Source organism: Oncorhynchus tshawytscha, unplaced genomic scaffold (assembly GCF_018296145.1).
Source record: "Oncorhynchus tshawytscha isolate Ot180627B unplaced genomic scaffold, Otsh_v2.0 Un_contig_2475_pilon_pilon, whole genome shotgun sequence".
In the NCBI taxonomy this organism is placed as follows: Eukaryota; Metazoa; Chordata; class Actinopteri; order Salmoniformes; family Salmonidae; genus Oncorhynchus; species Oncorhynchus tshawytscha.
In genome coordinates, this window is record NW_024609103.1 from 72,821 (window position 1) to 99,889 (window position 27,069).

General features: G+C 46.4%; 1 protein-coding gene across 1 annotated transcript in view; it reads left to right on the forward strand.

Annotated features, from left to right (window-relative positions):
* Positions 1-27,069, forward strand: part of LOC112238652 (lysine-specific demethylase phf2) — a gene marked incomplete at both ends in the record, with an annotated part of 98,303 nt that overhangs the window by 63,667 nt on the left and 7,567 nt on the right. The window contains 8 exon segments of the mRNA XM_042314206.1: positions 2,977-3,240; positions 3,243-3,334; positions 3,578-3,683; positions 11,629-11,747; positions 11,821-11,996; positions 12,358-12,425; positions 23,594-23,651; positions 23,654-23,723. Of these exon segments, the coding sequence (XP_042170140.1) occupies positions 2,977-3,240; positions 3,243-3,334; positions 3,578-3,683; positions 11,629-11,747; positions 11,821-11,996; positions 12,358-12,425; positions 23,594-23,651; positions 23,654-23,723 (953 nt within the window).

Consider the following 27,069-nt stretch of genomic DNA (forward strand, 5'->3'; position numbering starts at 1 on the left):
ACCAGTCCATGTATCTAGATACGTATGGTACCAGTCCATGTATCTAGATACGTATGGTTGCTGTGTGGTACCAGTCCATGTATCTAGATACGTATGGTACCAGTCCGTGTATCTAGATACGTATGGTACCAGTCCATGTATCTATGTAGACTGTATCTAGATACATATGGTTCCTGTATGGTACCAGTCCATATATCTAGATACGTATGGTTCCTGTATGGTACCAGTCCATGTATCTAGATATATATCGAATCGTTTTTCAAAGGGAAAGAAGCACAGTCAAGACACATTCTAATAATGACCTTTGTCCACCTTTACTCTACACACTACACAGTCTACACACTACACGGTCTACACACTACACAGTCTACACACTACACAGTCTACACACTACACAGTCTACACACTACACAGTCTACACACTACACAGTCTACACACTACACAGTCTACACACTACACAGTCTACACTCTACACAGTCTACACACTACACAGTCTACACACTACACAGTCTACACACTACACAGTCTACACACTACACAGTCTACACACTACACAGTCTACACACTACACAGTCTACACACCCTACAGTCTACACACCCTACAGTCTGCACACTACACAGTCTACACTCTACACAGTCTACACTCTACACAGTCTACACTACACAGTCTACAGTCTACACACTACACAGTCTACACTACATAGTCTACACTACGTAGTCTACACACTACACAGTCTACACTACACAGTCTACACACTACACAGTCTACACACTACACAGTCTACACTCTACACAGTCTACACACTACACAGTCTACACTCTACACAGTCTACACTCTACACAGTCTACACTCTACACAGTCTACACACTACACAGTCTACACTATACACTACACAGTCTACACTACATAGTCTACACTCTACACAGTCTACACACTACACAGTCTACACACTACACAGTCTACACACCCTACAGTCTACACACCCTACAGTCTGCACACTACACAGTCTACACTCTACACAGTCTACACTACACAGTCTACAGTCTACACACTACACAGTCTACACTACATAGTCTACACTACGTAGTCTACACACTACACATTCTACACTACACATTCTACACTACACAGTCTACACACTACACAGTCTACACTCTACACAGTCTACACACTACACAGTCTACACACTACACAGTCTACACACTACACAGTCTACACACTACACAGTCTACACACTACACAGTCTACACACCCTACAGTCTACACACCCTACAGTCTACACACCCTACAGTCTACACTCTACACAGTCTACACACTACACAGTCTACACTCGACACAGTCTACACACTACACAGTCTACACTACACAGTCTACAGTCTACACACTACACAGTCTACACTACATAGTCTACACTACGTAGTCTACACACTACACATTCTACACTACGCAGTCTACACACTACGTAGTCTACACACTACACAGTCTACACACTACACAGTCTACACACTACACAGTCTACACACTACACAGTCTACACTCTACACAGTCTACACACTACACAGTCCAGAGTCTACACACTACACAGTCTACACTCGTAGTCTACACACTACACATTCTACACTACGCAGTCTACACACTACACAGTCTACACATTACACAGTCTACACTACATAGTCTACACACTACACAGTCTACACTACGCAGTCTACACTACATAGTCTACACTCTACACAGTCTACACTACATACTCTACACTCTACACAGTACACTACACAGTCTACACACTGCACAGTCTACACTCTACACAGAACACTGCACACTCTACACAGTCTACACTACACACTCTGCACACTACACTTTACGCACTACAGTCTACACACTCTACACACACTACACACTACACAGTCTACACACTGCACAGTCTACACACTGCACAGTCTACACACTGCACAGTCTACACACTACACAGTCTACACACTACACAGTACACACTACACAGTCTACACTACACACTCTGCACACTACACAGTCTACACACTACACAGTCTACACACTACACAGTCTACACTACAGTCTACACTACACAGTCTACACTACACAGTCTACACAGTCTACACTCTACACAGTCTACACTACACACTCTGCACACTACACTCTACGCACTACAGTCAACACACTACACAGTCTACACTACACTCTACACACTCTACACTCTACACACTCTACACACTCTACGCACTACAGTCTACACACTCTACACTCTACACACTCGACACTCTACACACTCTACACTCTACACACTCTACACACTCTAGCACTACAGTCTACACACTCTACACACTCTACACACTACACAGACACACTGCACAGTCTACACACTGCACAGTCTACACACTGCACAGTCTACACACTACACAGTCTACACACTACACAGTCTACACACTACAGTCTACACTACAGTCTACACTACACAGTCTACACAGTTACACTCTACACAGTCTACACTGCACACTCTACACAGTCTACACTACACACTCTGCACACTACACTCTACGCACTACAGTCAACACACTACACAGTCTACACTCTACACTCTACACACTCTGGACAGTCTACACACTCTACACACTCTACACTCACACTCTACACACTCTACGCTCAGACACTCTACACAGTCTAGACACGGAGTGTTTTCTGTTTGTGTCGCTCTCTGTGTGATACTATATACATTATGCAGCATCATTTTTGGGACCGTTTACGACGCTCTGTTTGCAGAGCCCTTTATAGTTACAGTACAGACATGACCTCCCAGCTGCATTATGGGTGTTGTAGTGAACTGGGTTACTAACGGGTCTATGAACGTACAGCTCAGACTGTTGTCACGGTTCAGTGTAAAATATAAGGAGGGAAAATTGTAAAGTGAGTGTCCTCGGATAAAGACATCTTGATAACTGACCGTTTTGTTGTTGTCTAGAATGCGGCTAAAGCCATTAAGAGTGATTCGAGTAGCAAGGCTCCAGTGGAGGAACCCCCTGCTGCCCCATTAGAGCCTGAGGACCCTGCTTCCCCCTCCAGCGACCCCTCTCCGTCCCCTCCTCCTCGGGAGAAACCAGCCAGGAAGAAGGCCTCCAAGCCCCCAAAACCTCCAAAGGTCCCCAAACCTCCCAAGGTCCCCAAAGCGAAGGAGGGAGGGAAGAAGAAAGGAAAGAAAGAGAAGGAAGTCCCTGCTCCTCCTAGAGGTTGAAGCCCTCCAGCCTGGCAGCTCTGGAGTCTCACGCCAAGGACATCCTCAGCAAGATGGACCAGCCCAAGAAAGGCAAGATGGGGGCAAGGTGAGCTATTAACCTGTTTAACCATGTTTAACCTGACTGGGCCTGTAACAAACACACCCCTATAGGCCTAGATGGACCAGCCCAAGAAGGGTAAGGTGGGGGCAAGGTGAGACCATGCAAGCTGACCTGTCCTACTCTACCTCATATCAAATCAAATTGTATTGGTCACATACACGGTTAGCAGCAGTTACCTGTCACCTATATGATGTCATGTCTGTGTTACCTGCTTCACAGGCAACTAAGAATGTCCTGAGCATAGGAAAAGGACACCTGTAAGCAGAATGACCTGGAGAAGTTTGAGATCCGAGAACAGAACAAGAAACAGACGGAAGCCAAGTGGAAATATAAGGTACGCTACAGGACAGTTTGAGTTAGGTCAGATACAGGTTCAGTTAGGTCAGATACAGAACAGGTTGAGTTAGGTCAGATACAGGTTGAGTTAGGTCAGATACAGGTTGAGTTAGGTCAGATACAGGTTGAGTTAGGTCAGATACAGGTTGAGTTAGGTCAGATACAGGTTGAGGTAGGTCAGATACAGGTTGAGGTAGGTCAGATAGAGGTTGAGGTAGGTCAGATAGAGGTTGAGGTAGGTCAGATAGAGGTTGAGGTAGGTCAGATAGAGGTTGAGGTAGGTCAGATAGAGGTTGAGTTAGGTCAGATAGAGGTTGAGTTAGGTCAGATAGAGGTTGAGTTAGGTCAGATAGAGGTTGAGGTAGGTCAGATAGAGGTTGAGTTAGGTCAGATAGAGGTTGAGTTAGGTCAGAGGTTGAGTTAGGTCAGATAGGATACAGGTTGAGTTAGGTCAGGTAGGGTACAGGTTGAGTTAGGTCAGGTACAGGTTGAGTTAGGTCAGGTACAGGTTGAGTTAGGTCAGATACAGGTTGAGTTAGGTCAGATACAGTACAGGTTGAGTTAGGTCAGGTACAGAACAGGTTGAGTTAGGTCAGGTACAGAACAGGTTGAGTTAGGTCAGGTACAGAACAGGTTGAGTTAGGTCAGGTACAGAACAGGTTGAGTTAGGTCAGATACAGGTTGAGTTAGGTCAGATACAGGTTGAGTTAGGTCAGATACAGAACAGGTTGAGTTAGGTCAGGTACAGAACAGGTTGAGTTAGGTCAGATACAGAACAGGTTGAGTTAGGTCAGATGCAGGTTGAGTTAGGTCAGGTACAGAACAGGTTGAGTTAGGTCAGGTACAGAACAGGTTGAGTTAGGTCAGGTACAGAACAGGTTGAGTTAGGTCAGGTACAGAACAGGTTGAGTTAGGTCAGATAGGTTGAGGTAGGTCAGATACAGGTTCAGTTAGGTCAGATACAGAACAGGTTGAGTTAGGTCGGATACAGGTTGAGTTAGGTCAGATACAGGTTGAGTTAGGTCAGATACAGGTTCAGTTAGGTCAGATACAGAACAGGTTGAGTTAGGTCAGGTACAGAACAGGTTGAGTTAGGTCAGATACAGGTTGAGTTAGGTCAGATACAGAACAGGTTGAGTTAGGTCAGATACAGGTTGAGTTAGGTCAGATACAGGTTGAGTTAGGTCAGATACAGGTTGAGTTAGGTCAGATACAGGTTGAGTTAGGTCAGATACAGGTTGAGGTAGGTCAGATACAGGTTGAGGTAGGTCAGATACAGGTTGAGTTAGGTCAGATACAGGTTGAGTTAGGTCAGATACAGGTTGAGTTAGGTCAGATACAGGTTGAGTTAGGTCAGATACAGGTTGAGTTAGGTCAGATACAGTTTGAGTTAGGTCAGGTAGGGTACAGGTTGAGTTAGGTCAGATACAGGTTGAGTTAGGTCAGGTACAGGTTGAGTTAGGTCAGATACAGGTTGAGTTAGGTCAGATACAGGTTGAGTTAGGTCAGATACAGGTTGAGTTAGGTCAGATACAGTACAGGTTGAGTTAGGTCAGGTACAGAACAGGTTGAGTTAGGTCAGGTACAGAACAGGTTGAGTTAGGTCAGGTACAGAACAGGTTGAGTTAGGTCAGGTACAGAACAGGTTGAGTTAGGTCAGGTACAGAACAGGTTGAGTTAGGTCAGGTACAGAACAGGTTGAGTTAGGTCAGGTACAGAACAGGTTGAGTTAGGTCAGGTACAGAACAGGTTGAGTTAGGTCAGGTACAGAACAGGTTGAGTTAGGTCAGATACAGAACAGGTTGAGTTAGGTCAGGTACAGAACAGGTTGAGTTAGGTCAGGTACAGAACAGGTTGAGTTAGGTCAGGTACAGAACAGGTTGAGTTAGGTCAGGTACAGAACAGGTTGAGTTAGGTCAGGTACAGAACAGGTTGAGTTAGGTCAGGTACAGAACAGGTTGAGTTAGGTCAGGTACAGGTTGAGTTAGGTCAGATACAGGTTGAGTTAGGTCAGATACAGAACAGGTTGAGTTAGGTCAGATACAGGTTGAGTTAGGTCAGGTACAGAACAGGTTGAGTTAGGTCAGGTGCAGAACAGGTTGAGTTAGGTCAGGTGCAGAACAGGTTGAGTTAGGTCAGGTACAGAACAGGTTGAGTTAGGTCAGATACAGAACAGGTTGAGTTAGGTCAGATACAGAACAGGTTGAGTTAGGTCAGATACAGAACAGGTTGAGTTAGGTCAGATACAGAACAGGTTGAGTTAGGTCAGGTACAGAACAGGTTGAGTTAGGTTAGGTACAGAACAGGTTGAGTTAGGTCAGGTACAGAACAGGTTGAGTTAGGTCAGGTACAGAACAGGTTGAGTTAGGTCAGGTACAGAACAGGTTGAGTTAGGTCAGGTACAGGTTGAGTTAGGTCAGGTACAGAACAGGTTGAGTTAGGTCAGGAACAGGTTGAGTTAGGTCAGATACAGAACAGGTTGAGTTAGGTCAGATACAGAACAGGTTGAGTTAGGTCAGATACAGAACAGGTTGAGTTAGGTCAGATACAGAACAGGTTGAGTTAGGTCAGATACAGAACAGGTTGAGTTAGGTCAGATACAGAACAGGTTGAGTTAGGTCAGATACAGAACAGGTTGAGTTAGGTCAGATACAGAACAGGTTGAGTTAGGTCAGGTACAGAACAGGTTGAGTTAGGTCAGTACAGAACAGGTTGAGTTAGGTCAGATACAGGTTGAGTTAGGTCAGATATAGGTTGAGTTAGGTCGGTACAGAACAGGTTGAGTTAGGTCAGGTACAGAACAGGTTGAGTTAGGTCAGATACAGAACAGGTTGAGTTAGGTCAGATACAGGTTGAGTTAGGTCAGATACAGGTTGAGGTAGGTCAGATACAGAACAGGTTGAGTTAGGTCAGGTACAGAACAGGTTGAGTTAGGTCAGGTACAGAACAGGGTGAGTTAGGTCAGGTACAGAACAGGTTGAGTTAGGTCAGGTACAGAACAGGTTGAGTTAGGTCAGATACAGAACAGGTTGAGTTAGGTCAGATACAGAACAGGTTTAGTTAGGTCAGGTACAGGTTGAGTTAGGTCAGGTACAAAACAGGTTGAGTTAGGTCAGGTACAGAACAGGTTGAGTTAGGTCAGATACAGGTTGAGTTAGGTCAGATATAGGTTGAGTTAGGTCCGGTACAGAACAGGTTGAGTTAGGTCAGGTACAGGTTGAGTTAGGTCAGGTACAGATTGAGTTAGGTCAGATACAGGTTGAGTTAGGTCAGATACAGGTTGAGGTAGGTCAGATACAGAACAGGTTGAGTTAGGTCAGGTACAGAACAGGTTGAGTTAGGTCAGGTACAGAACAGGTTGAGTTAGGTCAGGTACAGAACAGGTTGAGTTAGGTCAGGTACAGAACAGGTTGAGTTAGGTCAGATACAGAACAGGTTGAGTTAGGTCAGATACAGAACAGGTTTAGTTAGGTCAGGTACAGGTTGAGTTAGGTCAGGTACAAAACAGGTTGAGTTAGGTCAGGTACAAAACAGGTTGAGTTAGGTCAGGTACAGAACAGGTTGAGTTAGGTCAGATACAGAACAGGTTGAGTTAGGTCAGATACAGAACAGGTTGAGTTAGGTCAGGTACAGAACAGGTTGAGTTAGGTCAGATACAGAACAGGTTGAGTTAGGTCAGATACAGAACAGGTTGAGTTAGGTCAGATACAGGTTGAGTTAGGTCAGGTACAGAACAGGCCAGGGCAGACGATGAACAGAGAGGTGTGAGTGTGGTGTAGGTACCTGTACCAGACAGGGGGAGACAGGCCAAGGCAGATGGTTGACAGAGAGGGGGGGAGACAGGCCAAGGCAGACATTGAACAGACAGGGAGAGACAGGCCAAGGCAGACGGTTGACAGAGAGGGGGAGACAGGCCAAGGCAGACAGTGAACAGACAGGGAGAGACAGGCCAAGGCAGACAGTGAACAGACAGGGAGAGACAGGCCAAGGCAGACAGTGAACAGACAGGGGGAGACAGGCCGGGGCAGACGGTGAACAGACAGGGGGAGACGGACCAAGGCAGACGGTGAGACAGACCAAGGCAGACTGTGAGACAGACCAAGGCAGACTGTGAACAGACAGTGGGAGACAGACCAAGGCAGACCATGAGACAGATCAAGGCAGACGGTGAACAGAGAGGGGCAGACAGGGGGAGACAGGCCAAGGCAGATGGTGAACAGAGAGGGGGAGACAAGAGAGGGCAGACAGGGGGAGACAGGGGAGACAGACCAAGGCAGACAGTGAACAGAGAGGGGCAGACAGGGGGAGACAGGTCAAGGCAGATGGTGAACAGAGAGGGGGAGACAGGAGAGGGCAGACAGGGGAGACAGGCCAAGACAGACAGGGGGAGACAGGCCAAGACAGACAGGGGGAGACAGGCCAAGACAGTGAACAGACAGGGGGAGACAGGCCAAGACAGTGAACAGACAGGGGGAGACAGGCCAAGACAGACAGTGAACAGACAGGGGGAGACAGGCCAAGACAGACAGTGAACAGACAGGGGGAGACAGGCCAAGACAGACAGTGAACAGACAGGGGGAGACAGACAGTGAACAGACAGGGGGAGACAGGCCAAGGCAGATGGTGAACAGATCGCCAGGTGGAATCAGTGCCATGCCAGTGAACAGCAGGAGGGGGGTTCTGAGGCCCAAAGGCCTTTTCCTTCACATCTGGTCTGGGAGCCTTAACCCATAAAGTCAAATATATCACTGTAATGTACTTTATTTTTAGCTTTTTCTTCTTGGCTTTCAAAATAGCATCAGACCAAACACTCCTCACTCAGCTCCAGGTTGAACGGAGTCCTCAGGTCTCTGCTGTCTGTTGGCTAGAGCTCCCTCCGTATAGCGCGGAAAAATTAAACCGTAAGCAGTAATCTCTCTGGTAAATTTTGGTCAAAATTAGGTTGTTAGAAAATGTAGTTAAGTTATGGAAAATACAGTTAATACAGACTAGTTAGTTAAGATACAGACTAGTTAGTTAAGATACAGACTAGTTGGATAAAGAATAATTAAGTTAGATACAGAGTAGTTAAGTTAGGTAAGATATAGAATAGTTAAGTTAGGTAAGATATAGTTAAGTTAGATACAGAATAGTTAGTTAAGTTAGATACAGAGTAGTTAGAAACAGAGTAGTTAGTTAAGTTAGATACAGAATAGTTAGTTAAGTTAGATACAGAGTAGTTAGTTAAGTTAGATACAGAGTAGTTAGTTAAGTTAGATACAGAATAGTTAGTTAAGTTAGATACAGAGTAGTTAGTTAAGTTAGATACAGAGTAGTTAGTTAAGTTAGGTAATATATAGAATAGTTAGGTAAGATACAGAATAGTTAGTTAAGTTAGATACAGAGTAGTTAGTTAAGTTAGGTAAGATACAGAGTAGTTAGTTAAGTTAGTTTAGGTAAGATAGAGTAGTTCATTTAGTTATGTTACAGAATAGTTGGGTAAGATATATAATAGTTAGTTTAGGTAAGATAGAGTAGTTAATTTAGTTAAGATACAGAATAGTTGGGTAAGATATATAATAGTTTGATTTGAAAATCAAAGGTGAAATCCAGAATAGATTGAGTCAAGGATGTCTTGGCCTGCTTTAAAAACACATGGAACAAAGTAAACATGATAATGATGGATAAACGGAACAATAAACCCAATTCAAGCTGGATGCTGTTTCAAAGAAGATACAAATGGTTCTGTTGTATTAAAGCTTGAGAAGCTGAGAAGTCCAGCAGAAAAACGTGGTATAATGGTAAAGTGATTAACACACTATCGATCATAGTAATCAGCTAAACTAACACTGCGGTTTTACTCACAATTAGAGTGGTGGAACTGTTCAAAGCTTCTAGAACCCAGGCCCAGCCAACCGTCTCAGTCCTCACAACTATGTCATATCCACAACATTCCACCCATAAGCATTCACATCTGCCCCGGGGTCCTGCTGGTGGAAGGGGGTCCCAAATGCTACCCTATTCCCCTATAAGGTGTAGAGGACTCTGGTCAAAAGTAGTTCACTACAGCGTATAGGGTATAGGGTTCCGTTTAGGATGCGGTCCTGCTCTAAGGAGGCTGTTGTGTCATTATAGCTGGATAACATGGGATGGGTTCTGGAGGACAGCTTAGTTGGAGCAAACGGAAGACATTAGTCGGCTTTAGTTTTGTGGAAACTTGTATGCCAAAGTGTTCCGGTTGTAATGTCTGTTGTCATTCCAAGGGTCCTGGTCCCTCTAAAGAGTGGAACTAGCTGCAGCTCAAACACTAACACATGGACTGGTAGATGGAGATACAGACCGGTCAGAGAAACTAAGGGCAGATCAGACCACATCTTCTATAGGACCTGGTAGATGGAGATACAGAGAAACTAAGGGCAGATCAGACCACATCTTCTATAGGACCTGGTAGATGGATAATCACAGACCACCTTTGTTTCTCTGATGGACTGGAGACCCTGGTAGATAGATATTTATCAGAGTAGAGTAGACCACACCTTCTGGAGACCCTGGTAGATAGATATTTATTAGAGTAGAGTAGACCACGCCTTCTGGAGACCCTGGTAGATAGATATTTATCAGAGTAGAGTAGACCACACCTTCTGGAGACCCTGGTAGATGGATATTTATCAGAGTAGAGTAGACCACACCTTCTGGAGACCCTGGTAGATGGATATTTATCAGAGTAGAGTAGACCACGCCTTCTGGAGACCCTGGTAGATGGATATTTATCAGAGTAGAGTAGACCACGCCTTCTGGAGACCCTGGTAGATAGATATTTATCAGAGTAGAGTAGGCCACGCCTTCTGGAGACCCTGGTAGATAGATATTTATCAGAGTAGACCACACCTTCTGGAGACCCTGGTAGATAGATATTTATCAGAGTAGACCACACCTTCTGGAGACCCTGGTAGATAGATATTTATCAGAGTAGACCACACCTTCTGGAGACCCTGGTAGATAGATATTTATCAGAGTAGACCACGCCTTCTGGAGACCCTGGTAGAGTCATACTACCATTTAAAAGTTTGGGGTCACTTAGAAATGTCTTTGTTTTTGAAAGAAAACCACATTTTTTTAGCCATTTAAAATAACAGAATTGTTAATGTTGTAAATGACTATTGTAGCTGGAAACGGCTGATTTTTAATGGAATATCTACATGGGCATACAGAGGCCCATTATCAGCAACCATCACTCCTGTGTTCCAATGGCACGTTGTGTTAGCTAATCCAAGTTTATAATTTTAAAAGGCTAATTGATCAATAGAAAACCATTTTGAAATTATGTTAGCACAGCTGACAACTGTTGTTGTCATTAAAGAAGCAATAAAACAGGCCTTCTTTAGCCTAGCTGAGTATCTGGAGCATCAGCATTTGTGAGTTCGATTACAGGCTCAAAATGGCCAGAAACAAATAACTTTTTCCTGAAACTCGTCAGTCTATTCTTGTTCTGAGAAATGAAGGCTATTCAATGCGAGAAATTGCCAAGAAACTGAAGCTCTGGTACAACGCTGTGAACTACTCCCTTCACAGAACAGCACAAACTGGCTCTAACCAGAATAAAAAGAGGAGTGGGAGGCCGCGGTGCACAACTGAGCAAGAGGACAAGTACATTAGTGTGTCTAGTTTGAGAAACAGACGCCTCACAAGTCCTCAACTGGCAGCTTCATTAAATAGTACCCGCAAAACACCAGTCTCAACGTCAACAGTGAAGAGGCAACTCCAGGATGCTGCCTTTCTAGGCAGAGTTCCTCTGTCCAGTGTCTGTGTTATTTTGCTCATCTTAATCTTTTATTTTTATTGGCCAGTCTGAGATATGGCTTTTTCTTTTCTCCTTTGCAATGTTATAAACATGTTGTATGTCCTTCTGCCAGATCCTCTAAAACATAACATTACGTTCTCGTTGTTGTTCATATCCGTTACAGAACAGCAAACCAGATTCCTTACTGAAGATGGAAACTGAAGAGCACAAGTTTGAGAGAACGCCACTATCAGGCAACAAAGACAAGTTTTCATTCTCATTGACACACAAGAAGTTACTAGGGTATGTATACTGTGTACATGTATTGTGTCTGTCTGTGACTGGCACCCGTTCCTTACTGTCCTGTCCCCCCCAGTTCTAAGCTGAAGCCCCAGACCAATTCCAGTGTGTTCAGCTCGTTACAAAACCTAAAGGAGGACAAGGCCAAGCCGGTGAGAGACGAGTATGAGTACGTGTCAGACGAAGGAGAGTTGAAGATTGATGAGTTCCCCATCAGGAGGAAAAAGAACGCCGTCAAGAGGGACTTATCCTGTGAGTACTACTGACACACAAAGATGACAAACTACTACTGGAGAGAAAATGGTCCTGTGACTACTGACACAGAGACACTGACACAGAGACACTGAGACCGAGACACTGAGACCGAGACACTGAGACCGAGACACTGAGACCGAGACACTGAGACCGAGACACTGAGACCGAGACACTGAGACCGAGACACTGAGACCGAGACACTGAGACAGAGATTAGATAGGAAAAAGTATACTGGATACAATGATGTATTTACTTAATAATGAATTCTATCAAAATGGACTGATTTACTAGTTGTTGATTGCCTGTCTCTTCAGATTTACTAGTTGTTGATTGACTGTCTCTTCTCTTCCTGTTCCAGTCCTGTCAAACATCAAAGACCCAATCCACCCATCCAAGAAGCCAAAGCTCCTCCCCTCTGCTGTCAAGGTACGTCAGCTCCTCCCCTCTCCTCCCAGGGTATGTTACCACCTCCCCTCTCCTCCCAGGGTATGTTACCTCCTCCCCTCTCCTCCCAGGGTATGTTACCTCCTCCCCTCTCTTCCCAGGGTATGTTACCTCCTCCCAGGGTATGTTACCTCCTCCCAGGGTATGTTACCTCCTCCCAGGGTATGTTACCTCCTCCCCTCTCTTCCCAGGGTATGTTACCACCTCCCCTCTCCTCCCAGGGTATGTTACCACCTCCCTCTCCTCCCAGGGTATGTTACCTCCTCCCCTCTCCTCCCAGGGTATGTTACCTCCTCCCAGGGTATGTTACCACCTCCCCTCTCCTCCCAGGGTATGTTACCACCTCCCCTCTCCTCCCAGGGTATGTTACCTCCTCCCCTCTCCTCCCAGGGTATGTTACCTCCTCGCCTCTCCTCCCAGGGTATGTTACCTCCTCCCAGGGTATGTTACCTCCTCCCCTCTCTTCTCAGGGTATGTTACCTCCTCTCCTTAAGTCACCAATAATATATGAAGGACCATGTGGCTAGAAAATATCTGAGCTCATTATGGTTGGGGTCAGGTCAGCGCAATAGTGTCAGGTGGGTATCACAGTTATGTCCATGGAGAGTCTAGATTCCATTCCCAAGACAAAGTCCCAAATATCACCCTAGTTAAAGGTAGTGCATAAGGAAGGGGATTCCATTTGGGGAGTATGCTAATAGTTCCAACTCAGCTGTCCTATTAGCCAGCTAACATCCCACAACCAAATACTTTAATTACACTCTGATATTTCCATTTCTACATCCATGGAGAGAACAACCTAATGAGGAGTTCTAAGAGTAGAAGAGTCAGAGGAAAACATTCTGGAATATCCACTCCTTCCTTCCATGAGGTCGTTAATGAATTCCATGTGATGGTTTAAAAGCAGTCAAGTAGCAATAGAGATCACATATGGCTGTGTGTTTAGTGTTGCTGTGATACCAGTATCTTCATATTAGGAAGTAAGGAAGCGAAGGAAACAGAACATGAAGTGGACTCCCTTGTCTTGAGGAAAACAGCCGTAATGTTGGAAACAAACATCATTATGTTGTCATCCAGAGTCACGTTGATTTATTTATCACACAATATTTTACATACAGAAGGTTTTTAAAGGTTTAAAGGCACACAATGCAAACAGTCTGGGGAGCCATTTGATTGGCTGTTCAGGAGTCTTATGGCTTGGGAGTAAAAGCTGTTGAGAAGCCTTTTGTCCTAGACTTGGCACTTCGGTACCACTTGCCATGCGGTAGTAGAAAGAACAGTCTATGACTGGGGTGGCTGGGGTCTTTTACAATGTTTACGTCCTTCCTCTGACACCGCCTGGTGTAGAGGTCCTGGATGGCAGGAAGGTTGGCCCCAGTGATGTACTGGGCCGTACGCACTACCCTCTGTAGTGCCTTGCGGTCAGAGGCCGAGCAATTGTCATACCAGGCAGTGATACAACCAGTCAGGATGCTCTCAATGTTGCAGCTGTAGAACCTTTTGAGGATCTGAGGACCCATACCAAATCTTTTTAGTCTCCTGAGGGGGAATAGGTTTTGTTGTGCCCTCTTCACGACTGTCTTGGTGTGTTCGGACCATTCTAGTGTGTTGGTGATGTGGACACCAAGGAACTTGAAGCTCTCAACCTGCTCCACTGCAGCCCCGTCAATGAGAATGGGGGCATGCTCGGTCCTCCTTTTCCTGTAGTCCACAAACATCTCCTCAGTCTTGGTTACGTTGAGGGACAGGTTGTTATTCTGGCACCACACGGTCAGGTCTCTGACTTCCTCCCTATAGGCTGTCTCATCGTTGTCGGTGATCAGGCCTACCATTGTTGTGTCATTGGCAAACTTAATGATGGTGTTGGAGTCGTGCCTGGCGATGCAGTCATGAGTGAACAGGGGACTGAGCACGCACCCCTGAGGGGCTCCAGTGTTGAGGATCAGCGTGGCGGATGTTGATATCTACCCTCACCACCTGGGGGTGGCCTGTGAGGAAATCCGGAATCCAGTTGCAGAGGGAGGTGTTTAGTCCCAAGGTCCTTAGCTTAGTGATGAGTTTTGAGGACACTATGGTGGTGAACGCTGAGCTGTAGTCAATGAACAGCATTCTCACGTAGGTGTTCCTTTTGTCCAGGTGGGACAGGGCAGTGTGGAGTGCAATAGAGACTGCATCATCTGTGGATCTGTTAGGGCGATATGCAAATTGGAGTGAGTCTAGGGTTTCTGGGATGATGGTATTGATGTGAGCCATTACCAGCCTTTCAAAACACTTCATGGCTACGGACGTGAGTGCTATGGGTCGGTAGTCATTTAGGCAGGTTACCTTTGTGTTCTTGGGCACAGGGACTATGGTGGTCTGCTTGAAACATGTTGGTATTACAGACTCAATCAGGGACATGTTGAAAATGTCAGTGAAGACACCTGCCAGTTGGTCAGCAATACTCAATCATGAGGCATCAAAGCCAAAGGAACTGAATAATATTAAGAAATGCTATAGATGGAAGGAATCTATAACAGAGAAAAATGTGTAAACCTACCAAAAAACAATTAGGTAGCAACAAATTCAATCCCTTTTAGACAACTTCCTGGACAAAACATTTCACTGTAATAGTGAAGGTGTAAACTTGGCAGTAGAAAATCTTAACTCAGCTTCCCTATCAAATCTAAAAATCTCAAATAGAAAACCGAAGAAAATGAACAACAATGACAAATTGATAGAAATCACGTTAAAAATCAGCTCAATGTAGTTGAAGAATCCATAGACTCTAACCACTTCTGGGAAAATTGGAAAACACTAAACAAACAACAACACGAATAGTTATCTATCCAAAATGGTGATGTATGGGTAAACCACTTCTCCAATCTTTTTGGCTCTATAACAAAGTATAAAGAGCAAAAACATATACATGATCAAATACAAATCTTAGAATCAACTATTAAAGACTACCAGAACCCACTGGATTCTCCAATTACATTGAATGAGTTACAGGACAAAATAAAAACCCTCCAACCCAAAAAGGCCTGTGGGGTTGATGGTATCCTTAATGAAATGATCAAATATACACACCACAAATTCCAATTGGCTATACTAAAACTCTTTAACATCATCCTTAGCTCTGGCATCTTCCCCAATATTTGGAACCAAGGACTGATCACCCCAATCCACAAAAATGGAGACAAATTTGACCACAATAACTACCGTGGAATATGCGTCAACAATAACCTTGGGAAAATCCTCTGCATTATCATTAACAGCAGACTCGTTACTTCCTCAATGAAAACAATGTACTGAGCAAATGTCAAATTGGCTTTTTACCAAATTACCGTACAACAGACCATGTATTCACCCTGCACACCCTAATTGAAAACCAAACAAACCAAAACAAAGGCAAAGTTTTCTCATGCTTTGTTGATTTCAAAAAAGCCATTGACTCAATTTGGCATGAGGGTCTGCTATACAAACTGATGGAAAGTGGTGTTGGGGGTAAAACATACGTCATCATAAAATCCATGTACACAAACAACAAGTGTGCGGTTAAAATTGGCAAAAAACACACACATTTCTTCACACAGGGTCGTGGGGTTAGACAGGGATGCAGCTTAAGCCCCACCCTCTTCAACATATATATCAACGAACTGGCGCGGGCACTAGAAAAGTCTGCAGCACCCGGCCTCACCCTACTAGAATCCGAAGTCAAATGTCTGCTGTTTACTGATGATCTGGTGCTTCTGTCACCAACCAAGGAGGGCCTACTGCAGCACCTAGATCTTATGCACAGATTCTGTCAGACCTGGGCCCTGACAGTAAATCTCAGTAAGACCAAAATAATGGTGTTCCATAAAAGTTCCAGTCACCAGGACCACAAATACAAATTCCATCTAGACACTGTTGCCCTAGAGCACACAAAAAACTATACATACCTTGGCCTAAACATCAGCGCCACAGGTAACTTCCACAAAGCTATGAACGATCTGAGAGACAAGGCAAGAAGGGCATTCTACGCCATCAAAAGGAACATAAATTTCAACATACCAATTAGGATCTGGCTAAAAATACTTGAATCAGTCATAGAGCCCATTGCCCTTTATGGTTGTGAGGTCTGGGGTCCGCTCACCAACCAAGACTTCACAAAATGGGACAAACACCAAATTGAGACTGCACACAGAATTCTGCAAAAATATCCTCCGTGTAGAACAGGATTTTAGAGGATTTTAGAACACCAAATAATGCATGCAGAGCAGAATTAGGCCGATACCCACTAATTATCAAAATCCAGAAAAGAGCTGTTAAATTCTATAACCACCTAAAAGGAAGCGATTCCCAAACCTTCCACAACAAAGCCATCACCTACAGAGAGATGAACCTGGAGAAGAGTCCCCTAAGCAAGCTGGTCCTGGGGCTCTGTTCACAAACACACCCTACAGAGTCCCAGGACAGCAGCACAATTAGACCCAACCAAATCATGAGAAAACAAAAAGATAATTACTTGACACATTGGAAAGAATTAACAAAAAGCAAAGCAAACTAGAATGCTATTTGGCCCTACACAGAGAGTACACAGCGGCAGAATACCTGACCACTGTGACTGACCCAAACTTAAGGAAAGCTTTGACTATGTACAGACTCAGCGAGCATAGCCTTGCTATTGAGAAAGGCCGCCGTAGGCAGACATGGCTCTCAAGAGAAGACAGGCTATGTGCTCACTGCCCACAAAATGAGGTGGAAACTGAGCTGCACTTCCTAACCTCCTGCCCAATGTATGACCATATTAGAGAGACATATTTCCCTTAGACTACACAGATCCACAAAGAATTCGAAAACAAATCAAATTTTGAAAAACTCCCATATCTACTGGGTGAAATTCCACAGTGTGCCATCACAGCAGCAAGATTTGTGACCTGTTGCCACGAGAAAAGGGCAACCAGTGAAGAACACGCACCATTGTAAATACAACCCATATCTATGCTTATTTATTTTATCTTGTGTCCTTTACCATTTGTACATTGTTAAAACACTGTATATATATATATATGACATTTGTAATGTCTTTATTGTTTTGAAACTTCTGTATGTGTGATGTCTACTGTTAATTTTTATTGTTTATTTCACTTTATATATTATCTACCTCACTTGCTTTGGCAATGTTAACACATGTTTCCCATGCCAATAAAGCCATTGAATTGAATTGAATTGAATTGAGAGAGAGAAAGGGAGAGGCAGGCAGAGAGAGAGAGAGAGAAAGGGAGAGGCAGGCAGAGAGAGAGAAAGAGGAGAGGCAGGCAGAGAGAGAGAGAGAAAGGGAGAGGCAGGCAGAGAGAGAGAGAGAGAAAGGGAGAGGCAGGCAGAGAGAGAGAGAGAAAGGGAGAGGCAGGCAGAGAGAGAAAGAAAGGGAGAGGCAGGCAGAGAGAGAGAGAGAAAGGGAGAGGCAGGCAGAGAGAGAGAGAGAAAGGGAGAGGCAGGCAGAGAGAGAGAGAAAGGGAGAGGCAGGCAGAGAGAGAGAGAGAAAGGGAGAGGCAGGCAGAGAGAGAGAGAGAAAGGGAGAGGCAGGCAGAGAGAGAGAGAGAGGGAGAGGCAGGCAGGCAGAGAGAGAGAGAAAGGGAGAGGCAGGCAGGAGAGAGAGAGAGAAAGGGAGAGGCAGGCAGGCAGAGAGAGAGAGAGAAAGGGAGAGGCAGGCAGGCAGAGAGAGAGAGAGAGAAAGGGAGAGGCAGGCAGGCAGAGAGAGAGAGAGAAAGGGAGAGGCAGGCAGAGAGAGAGAGAGAGAGAAAGGGGAGGCAGGCAGGCAGGAGAGAGAGAGAGAGAGAGAGAAAGGGAGAGGCAGGCAGGCAGAGAGAGAGAGAGAAAGGGAGAGGCAGGCAGGCAGAGAGAGAGAGAAAGGGAGAGGCAGGCAGAGAGAGAGAGAGAAAGGGGAGAGGCAGGCAGAGAGAGAGAAAGGGAGAGGCAGGCAGAGAGAGAGAGAGAAAGGGAGAGGCAGGCAGAGAGAGAGAGAGAGAGAAAGGGGAGGAGGCAGGCAGAGAGAGAGAGAGAGAAAGGGAGAGGCAGGCAGAGAGAGAGAGAGAAAGGGAGAGAAAGGGAAGGCAGGCAGAGAGAGAGAGAGAGAAAGGGAGAGGCAGGCAGAGAGAGAGAGAAAGGGAGAGGCAGGCAGAGAAAGGGAGAGGCAGGCAGAGAGAGAGAGAAAGGGAGAGGCAGGCAGAGAGAGAGAGAAAGGGAGAGGCAGGCAGAGAGAGAGAGAGAAAGGGAGAGGCAGGCAGAGAGAGAGAGAGAGAAAGGGAGAGGCAGGCAGAGAGAGCGAGAGAAAGGGAGAGGCAGGCAGAGAGCGAGAGAAAGGGAGAGGCAGGCAGAGAGCGAGAGAAAGGGAGAGGCAGGCAGAGAGCGAGAGAAAGGGAGAGGCAGGCAGAGAGCGAGAGAAAGGGAGAGGCAGGCAGAGAGAAAGGGAGAGGCAGGCAGAGAGCGAGAGAAAGGGAGAGGCAGGGGATGACCTTGGAATGTTAGAGGGGAGGGCAGGGGGGTGACCTTGGCCTGTTAGGGGAGGGCAGGGGGTGACCTTGGCATGTTAGGGGGAGGGCAGGGGTGACCTTGGCCTCTAGGGAGGGGGGAGCAGGCAGAGAGAGAGAGAAAAGGAGAGGCAGGCTAGGGGAGAGGCAGGCAAGGAGTGAACTTGGCCTGTTAAGGGAAGGCAGGGGGTGACCTTGGCCTGTTAGGGAGGGCAGGGGGGGTGACCTTGGCCTGTTAGGGGAGGGCAGGGGGTGACCTTGGCCTGTTAGGGAGGGCAGGGGGTGACCTTGGCCTGTTAGGGCAGGGCAGGGGGTGACTTTGGCCTGTTAGGGGTGGGCAGGGGGTGACTTTGGCCTGTTAGGGGTGGGCAGGTGGTGACCTTGGCCTGTTAGGGGAGGGCAGGGAGTGACCTTGGCCTGTTAGGGAAGGGCAGGGGTGACCTTGGCATGTTAGGCTATTCTCAGCAGGATCTGCCCTATTGTCCCGTTCAGCCCTGTCACCTCCCTACTGTCTCATTCAGTCCTGTCACCTTTCTACTGTCCCGTTCAGTCCTGTCACCTCCCTACTGTCCCGTTCAGCCCTGTCACTTCCCTACTGTCCCGTTCAGTTCTGTCACCGCCCTCCTGTCCCGTTCAGTCCTGTCACCTCCCTACTTTCCCGTTCAGTCCTGTCACCTCCCTACTGTCCCGTTCAGTCCTGTCACCTCCCTACTGTCCTGTTCAGTCCTGTCACCTCCCTACTGTCCTGTTCAGTCCTGTCACCTCCCTACTGTCCTGTTCAGTCCTGTCACTGCCCTCCTGTCACTGTCTCTTTTACATGTTACTTTATAAAAGAAGCTGTAATGGGACAGTTTTATTTACTGATCTAATGTATTGTCAGGGAAACAAAAACATGCGACATGTTGCCCTTTAAACGGCAGTCATTCTGCACAGCCTGCCCATCGACACAACACCTAAACTACACCTAAACTACACATTGACTACACCCAAGCTACACATACATTACACGTTAAACCACACATAACAACACATAAACCACACCCGGACTACACCTTAACTTTACCCAGACTACACCTAAACTGTATCAAAACTACACCTAAACTACATCAAAACTACGTCTAAACTACATCAAACCTATGTCTAAACTATATCAAAACTACTTCAAAACTATATCACAACTACATCTGAACTACACCTAAACTACACCTAAACTATATCAAAACTATATCAAAACTACATCTAAACTATATCAAAACTACATCTAAACTATATCAAAACTACACCTAAACTACACCTAAACTATATCAACACTACACCTAAACTGCACCTAAACTATACATACACTATACCTAAACTGCACCTGAACTACACCCGAACTACACCCAACCTACACCTAAGCTACACCTAAGCTACACCTAAACTACACCTAAACTATACCTAAACGACACCTAAACGACACCTAAACTATACCCAAACTATACCCAAACTATACCCAAACTATACCCAAACTACACCTAAACTATACCTAAACTACCACTTCACTATACCAAAACTACAACTACTCCTACACTACACCTGAGCTGCACCTGTACTACACCTAAACTATATTTAAACTATATTTAAACTACATCTAAACTATATCAAAACTACACCTAAACTATATTAAAACTACATCAAAACTACGTCTAAACTACATCAAAACTACGTCTAAACTATATCACAACTACATCTAAACTATATCAAAACTACACCTAAACTATATCAAAACTATATCAAAACTACACCTAAACTATATCAAAACTACATCTAAACTATATCAAAACTATATCAAAACTACACCTAAACTATACCTAAACTATACCTAAACTACACCCAAACTATACCCAAACTATACCTAAACTACACCTTCACTTCACTATACCAAAACTACAACTACTCCTACACTACACCTGAGCTGCACCTGTACTACACCTAAACTAAATCTATACTATATTAAAACTACATCTAAACTATATTTAAACTACATCTAAACTATATCAAAACTACACCTAAACTATATTAAAACTACATCTAAACTATATCAAAACTACAACTAATCCTACACTACACCTGAACTACACCTAAACTAAATCTAAACTATATTAAAACTGCACCTAAACTACATTAAAACGACATCAAAACTACATCTAAACAATATTAAAACTACATCTAAACTATATTAAAACTAACTAAACTACATCAAAACTTCATCTTAACTACATCAAAACGACATCTAAACTATATTAAAACTACAACTAAACTACATCAAAACGACATCTAAACTATATCAAAACTACATCTAAACTATATCAAAACTACACCTAAACTATATCAAAACTACACCTAAACTATATCAAAACTATATCAAAACTACACCTAAACTATATCAAACCTATATCAAAACTATATCAAAACTACATCTAAACTATATCAAAACTACACCTAAACTATATCAAACCTATATCAAAACTATATCAAAACTATATCAAAACTACATCTAAACTATATCAAAACTACATCTAAACTATATCAAAACTACACCTAAACTGCACCTAAACTATACCTACACTATACCCAAACTATACCCAAACTATTCCTAAACAACACCTAAACTAACACCTATACTATACCTAAAACTACATCTAAACTATATCAAAACTATACCTACACTACACCTGAACTGCACCTGAACTACACCTAAACTAAATCTAAACTATATTAAAACTACACCTAAACTATATCAAAACTACACCTAAACTGCACCTAAACTACACTGCTCAAAAAATAAAGGGACCACTTAAACAACACAATGTAACTCCAAGTCAATCACACTTCTGTGAAATCAAACTGTCCACTTAGGAAGCAACACTGATTGACAATACATTTCACATGCTGTTGTGCAAATGGAATAGACAACAGGTGGAAATTATAGGCATTTAGCAAGACACCCCCAATAAAGGAGCGGTTCTGCAGGTGGGGACCACAGACCACTTCTCAGTTCCTATGCTTCCTGGCTGATGTTTTGGTCACTTTTGAATGCTGGCGGTGCTTTCACTCTAGTGATAGCATGAGACGGAGTCTACAACCCACACAAGTGGCTCAGGTAGTCTAGCTCATCCAGGATGGCACATCAATGCAAGCTGTGGTAAGAAGGTTTGCTGTGTCTGTCAGCGTAGTGTCCAGAGCATGGAGGTGCTACCAGGAGACAGGCCAGTACATCAGGAGACGTGGAGGAGGCCGTAGGAGGGCAACAACCCAGCAGCAGGACCGCTACCTCCGCCTTTGTGCAAGGAGGAGCACTGCCAGAGCCCTGCAAAATGACCTCCAGCAGGCCACCATTGTGCATTTGTCTGCTCAAACGGTCAGAAACAGACTCCATGAGGGTGGTATGAGGGCCCGACGTCCACAGGTGGGGGTTGTGCTTACAGCCCAACACCGTGCAGGACGTTTGGCATTTGCCAGAGAACACCAAGATTGGCAAATTCGACACTGGCGCCCTGTGCTCTTCACAGATGAAAGCAGGTTCACACTGAGCACATGTGACAAACGTGACAGCCTGGAGACGCTGTGGAGAACGTTCTGCTGCCTGCAACATCCTCAGTCATGGTGTGTGGTGGAATTTCTTTGGGGGGGCGCACAGCCCTCCATGTGCTCGCCAGAGGTAGCCTGACTGCCATTAGGTACGGAGATGAGATCCTCAGACCCCTTGTGAGACAATATGCTGGTGCGGTTGGCCCTGGGTTCCTCCTAATGCAAGACAATGCTAGACCTCATGTGGCTGGAGTGTGTCAGCAGTTCCTGCAAGAGAAAGACATTGATGCTATGGACTGGCCCGCCCGTTCCCCACACCTGAATCCAATTGAGCACATCTGGGACATCATGTCTCGCTCCATCCACCAACGCCACTTTGCACAACAGACTGTCCAGGAGTTGGCAGATGCTTTAGTCCAGGTCTGGGAGGAGATCCCTCAGGAGACCATCCGCCACCTCATCAAGAGCATGCTTTGGCGTTGTAGGGAGGCCATACAGGCACGTGGAGGCCACACACACTACTGAGCCTCATTTTGACTTGTTTTAAGGACATTACATCAATGTTGGATCAGCCTGAAGTGTGGTTTTCCACTTGAATTTTGAGTGTGACTCCAAATCCAGACCTCCATGGGTTGATAAATTTGATTTCCATTGATAATTTTTGTGTGATTTTGTTGTCAGCACATTCAACTATGTAAAGAAGTATTTAATAAGAATATTTCATTCATTCAGATCTAGGATGTGTTATTTTAGTGTTCCCTTTATTTTTTTGAGCAGTGTATATCAAAACTAAACCAAAACTACACTGAAACTATATCAAAACTACAACGTTCTCTAGCGGGTTCTGATAGGCTGAAAGGCCAGGCGGTTCTTGTGTTAAAGTAATGTCCTGGTGTGTTCAGTGTGTGAGTGTTTTACAGTAATGTCCTGGTGTGTTCAGTGTGTGAGTGTTTTACAGTAATGTCCTGGTGTGTTCAGTGTGTGAGTGTTTTACAGTAATGTCCTGGTGTGTTCAGTGTGTGAGGGTTTTACAGTAATGTCCTGGTGTGTTCAGTGTGTACAATACCACTTTATTGTATTCCTCAGAAGGCTGACTCGTCAGATGAGGAGTCGCTCCACATCGACACAGAGGTCAAGCCGGAGGTGAAGGTCGTAACTCAAAGGTGAAAAAGAAGACGGGCATCCTGGACCTTCTCCAGGCCAGCAAGGCAGTGGGGTCGACTACAACGCCAACAGGTACACCATAGGACCAGCACACACACCTGTTAGGACCAGCACACACACCTGTATGGGACCAGCACACACACCTGCATAGGACCAGCACACACCTGCATGGGACCAGCACACACACCTGCATAGGACCAGAACACACACCTGTTCAGACACACACCTGCATGGGACCAGAACACACACCTGTTTTAGGACAGAACACACACCTGCATAGGACCAGCACACACACCTGCATAGGACCAGAACACACACCTTAGGACCAGTGCATGGGACCAGCACACACACCTGTAGGACCAGAACACACACCTTGGGACCAGCACACACACCTGCATAGGACCTGGTGTGACCACACACCTGCATGGGACCAGAACACACACCTGCATGGGACCAGCACACACACCTGCATAGGACCAGCACACACACCTGCATAGGACCAGCACACCTGCATAGGACCACACACACCTGCATAGGACCAGCACACACACCTGTATTCCTCAGCAAGGACCAGCACACACACCTGCATGAGGACCTGTATGGGACCAGAACACACACCTGCATGCATAGGACCAGCACACACACCTGCATAGGACCAGCACACACACCTGCATAGGACCAGCACACAGGACCAGGAGGACCACACACACCTGTATGGGACCTCACACACCTGCATGGGACCAGCACACACACCTGCATAGGAGGCACACACACCTGCATGGACCTGCTAGGACCACACCACCTGCAAGGCACCTGTGGGCACACACACCTGTATGGGACCAGAGGCACACACCTGCATAGGACCAGGTACACCACCTGCATAGGACCATGGGACACCAGCACACACACCTGCATAGGACCAGCACACACACCTGTATAGGACCAGCACACACACCTGCATAGGACCAGCACACACCTGCATAGGGGACCAGCACACACACCTGCAGCACACACACCTGCATAGGACCAGCACACACACCTGCATAGGACCAGAACACACACCTGTATAGGACCAGCACACACACCTGCATAGGACCAGCAACACACCTGCATAGGACCTGCACACACACCTAGGACCAGCACACACACCTGCATAGGACCAGCACACACACCCTGGGAGGCACACACATAGGGACCAGGCATAGGACCACACACCTGCATAGGACCAGCACACACACCTGCATAGGACCAGCACACACACCTGCATAGGACCAGCACACACACCTGAGGACCACACACACCTGCATAGGACCAGCACACACACCTGCATAGGGAGGCACACACACCTGTATAGGACCAGCACACACACCTGCATAGGACCAGCACACACACCTGCATGGGAGGCACACACACCTGCATAGGACCAGCACACACACCTGCATAGGACCAGCACACACACCTGTATAGGACCAGCACACACACCTGCATAGGGACCAGCACACACACCTGTATAGGACCAGCACACACACCTGCATAGGACCAGCACACACACCTGAGAGGCACACACACCTGCATAGGACCAGCACACACACCTGCATAGGACCACACACACCTGCATGCAGGACCAGCACACACACCTGCATAGGACCAGCACACACACCTGCATAGGACCAGCACACACACCTGCATAGGACCAGCACACACACCTGCATAGGACCAGCACACACACCTGTATAGGACCAGCACACACACCTGCATAGAGAGGCACACACACCTGCATAGGACCAGCACACACACCTGCATAGGGAGGCACACACACCTGCATAGGACCAGCACACACACCTGCATAGGACCAGCACATGGGACCACACCTGTATAGGACCAGCACACACACCTGCATAGGACCAGCACACACACCTGTATAGGACCAGCACACACACCTGCATAGGACCAGCACACACACCTGCATAGGACCAGCACACACACCTGCATAGGGAGGCACACACACCTGCACCTGCTGGGAGGCACACACCTGCATAGGACCAGCACACACACCTGCATAGGACCAGCACACACCTGTATAGGACCAGCACACACACCTGCATAGGACCAGCACACACACCTGCATAGGACCACACACACACCTGCATAGGACCAGCACACACACCGCACACACACCTGCATAGGACCAGCACACACACCTGCATAGGACCAGAACACACACCTGCAGGAGGACCAGCACACACACCTGAGGACCAGCACACACACCTGCATAGGGAGGCACACACACCTGCATGGGACCAGCACACACACCTGCATAGGACCAGCACACACACCTGCATAGGACCAGCACACACACCTGCATAGGACCAGCACACACACCTGCATAGGACCAGCACACACACCTGCATAGGACCAGCACACACACCTGCATAGGACCAGCACACACACCTGCATAGGACCAGCACACACACCTGCATAGGAGGCACACACACCTGCATAGGACCAGCACACACCTGCATGGGACCAGCACACACACCTGCATAGGACCAGCACACACACCTGCATAGGACCAGCACACACACCTGCATAGGACCACACACACCTGCATAGGACCAGCACACACACCTGCATAGGACCAGCACACACACCTGCATAGGACCAGCACACACACCTGCATAGGACCAGCACACACACCTGCATGGGACCAGCACACACAGGACCAGCACACACACCTGTAGGACCAGCACACACACCTGCATAGGGGGACCAGCACACACACCTGCATAGGACCAGCACACACACCTGCATAGGACCAGCACACACACCTGCATAGGACCAGCACACACACCTGCATAGGACCAGCACACACACCTGCATAGGACCAGCACACACACCTGCATAGGACCAGCACACACACCTGCACCTAGGACCAGCACACACACCCTGCACCTGTATAGGACCAGCACACACACCTGCATAGGACCAGCACACACACCTGTATAGGACCAGCACACACACCTGCATAGGGAGGCACACACACCTGCATGGGGGACCAGCACACACACCTGCATAGGCACACACACCTGCAGCACACACACCTGCATAGGACCAGCACACACACCTGCATAGGACCAGGCACACACACCTGCAGGACCAGCACACACACCTGTATAGGAGGCACACACACCTGCAGCACACACACCTGCATAGGACCAGCACACACACCTGCATAGGGAGGCACACACACCTGCATAGGAGGCACACACACCTGCATAGGACCAGCACACACACCTGCATAGGACCAGGACCAGCACACACACCTGTATAGGGGACCAGCAGGGAGGCACACACACCTGCATAGGAGGCACACACACCTGCATAGGACCACACACACC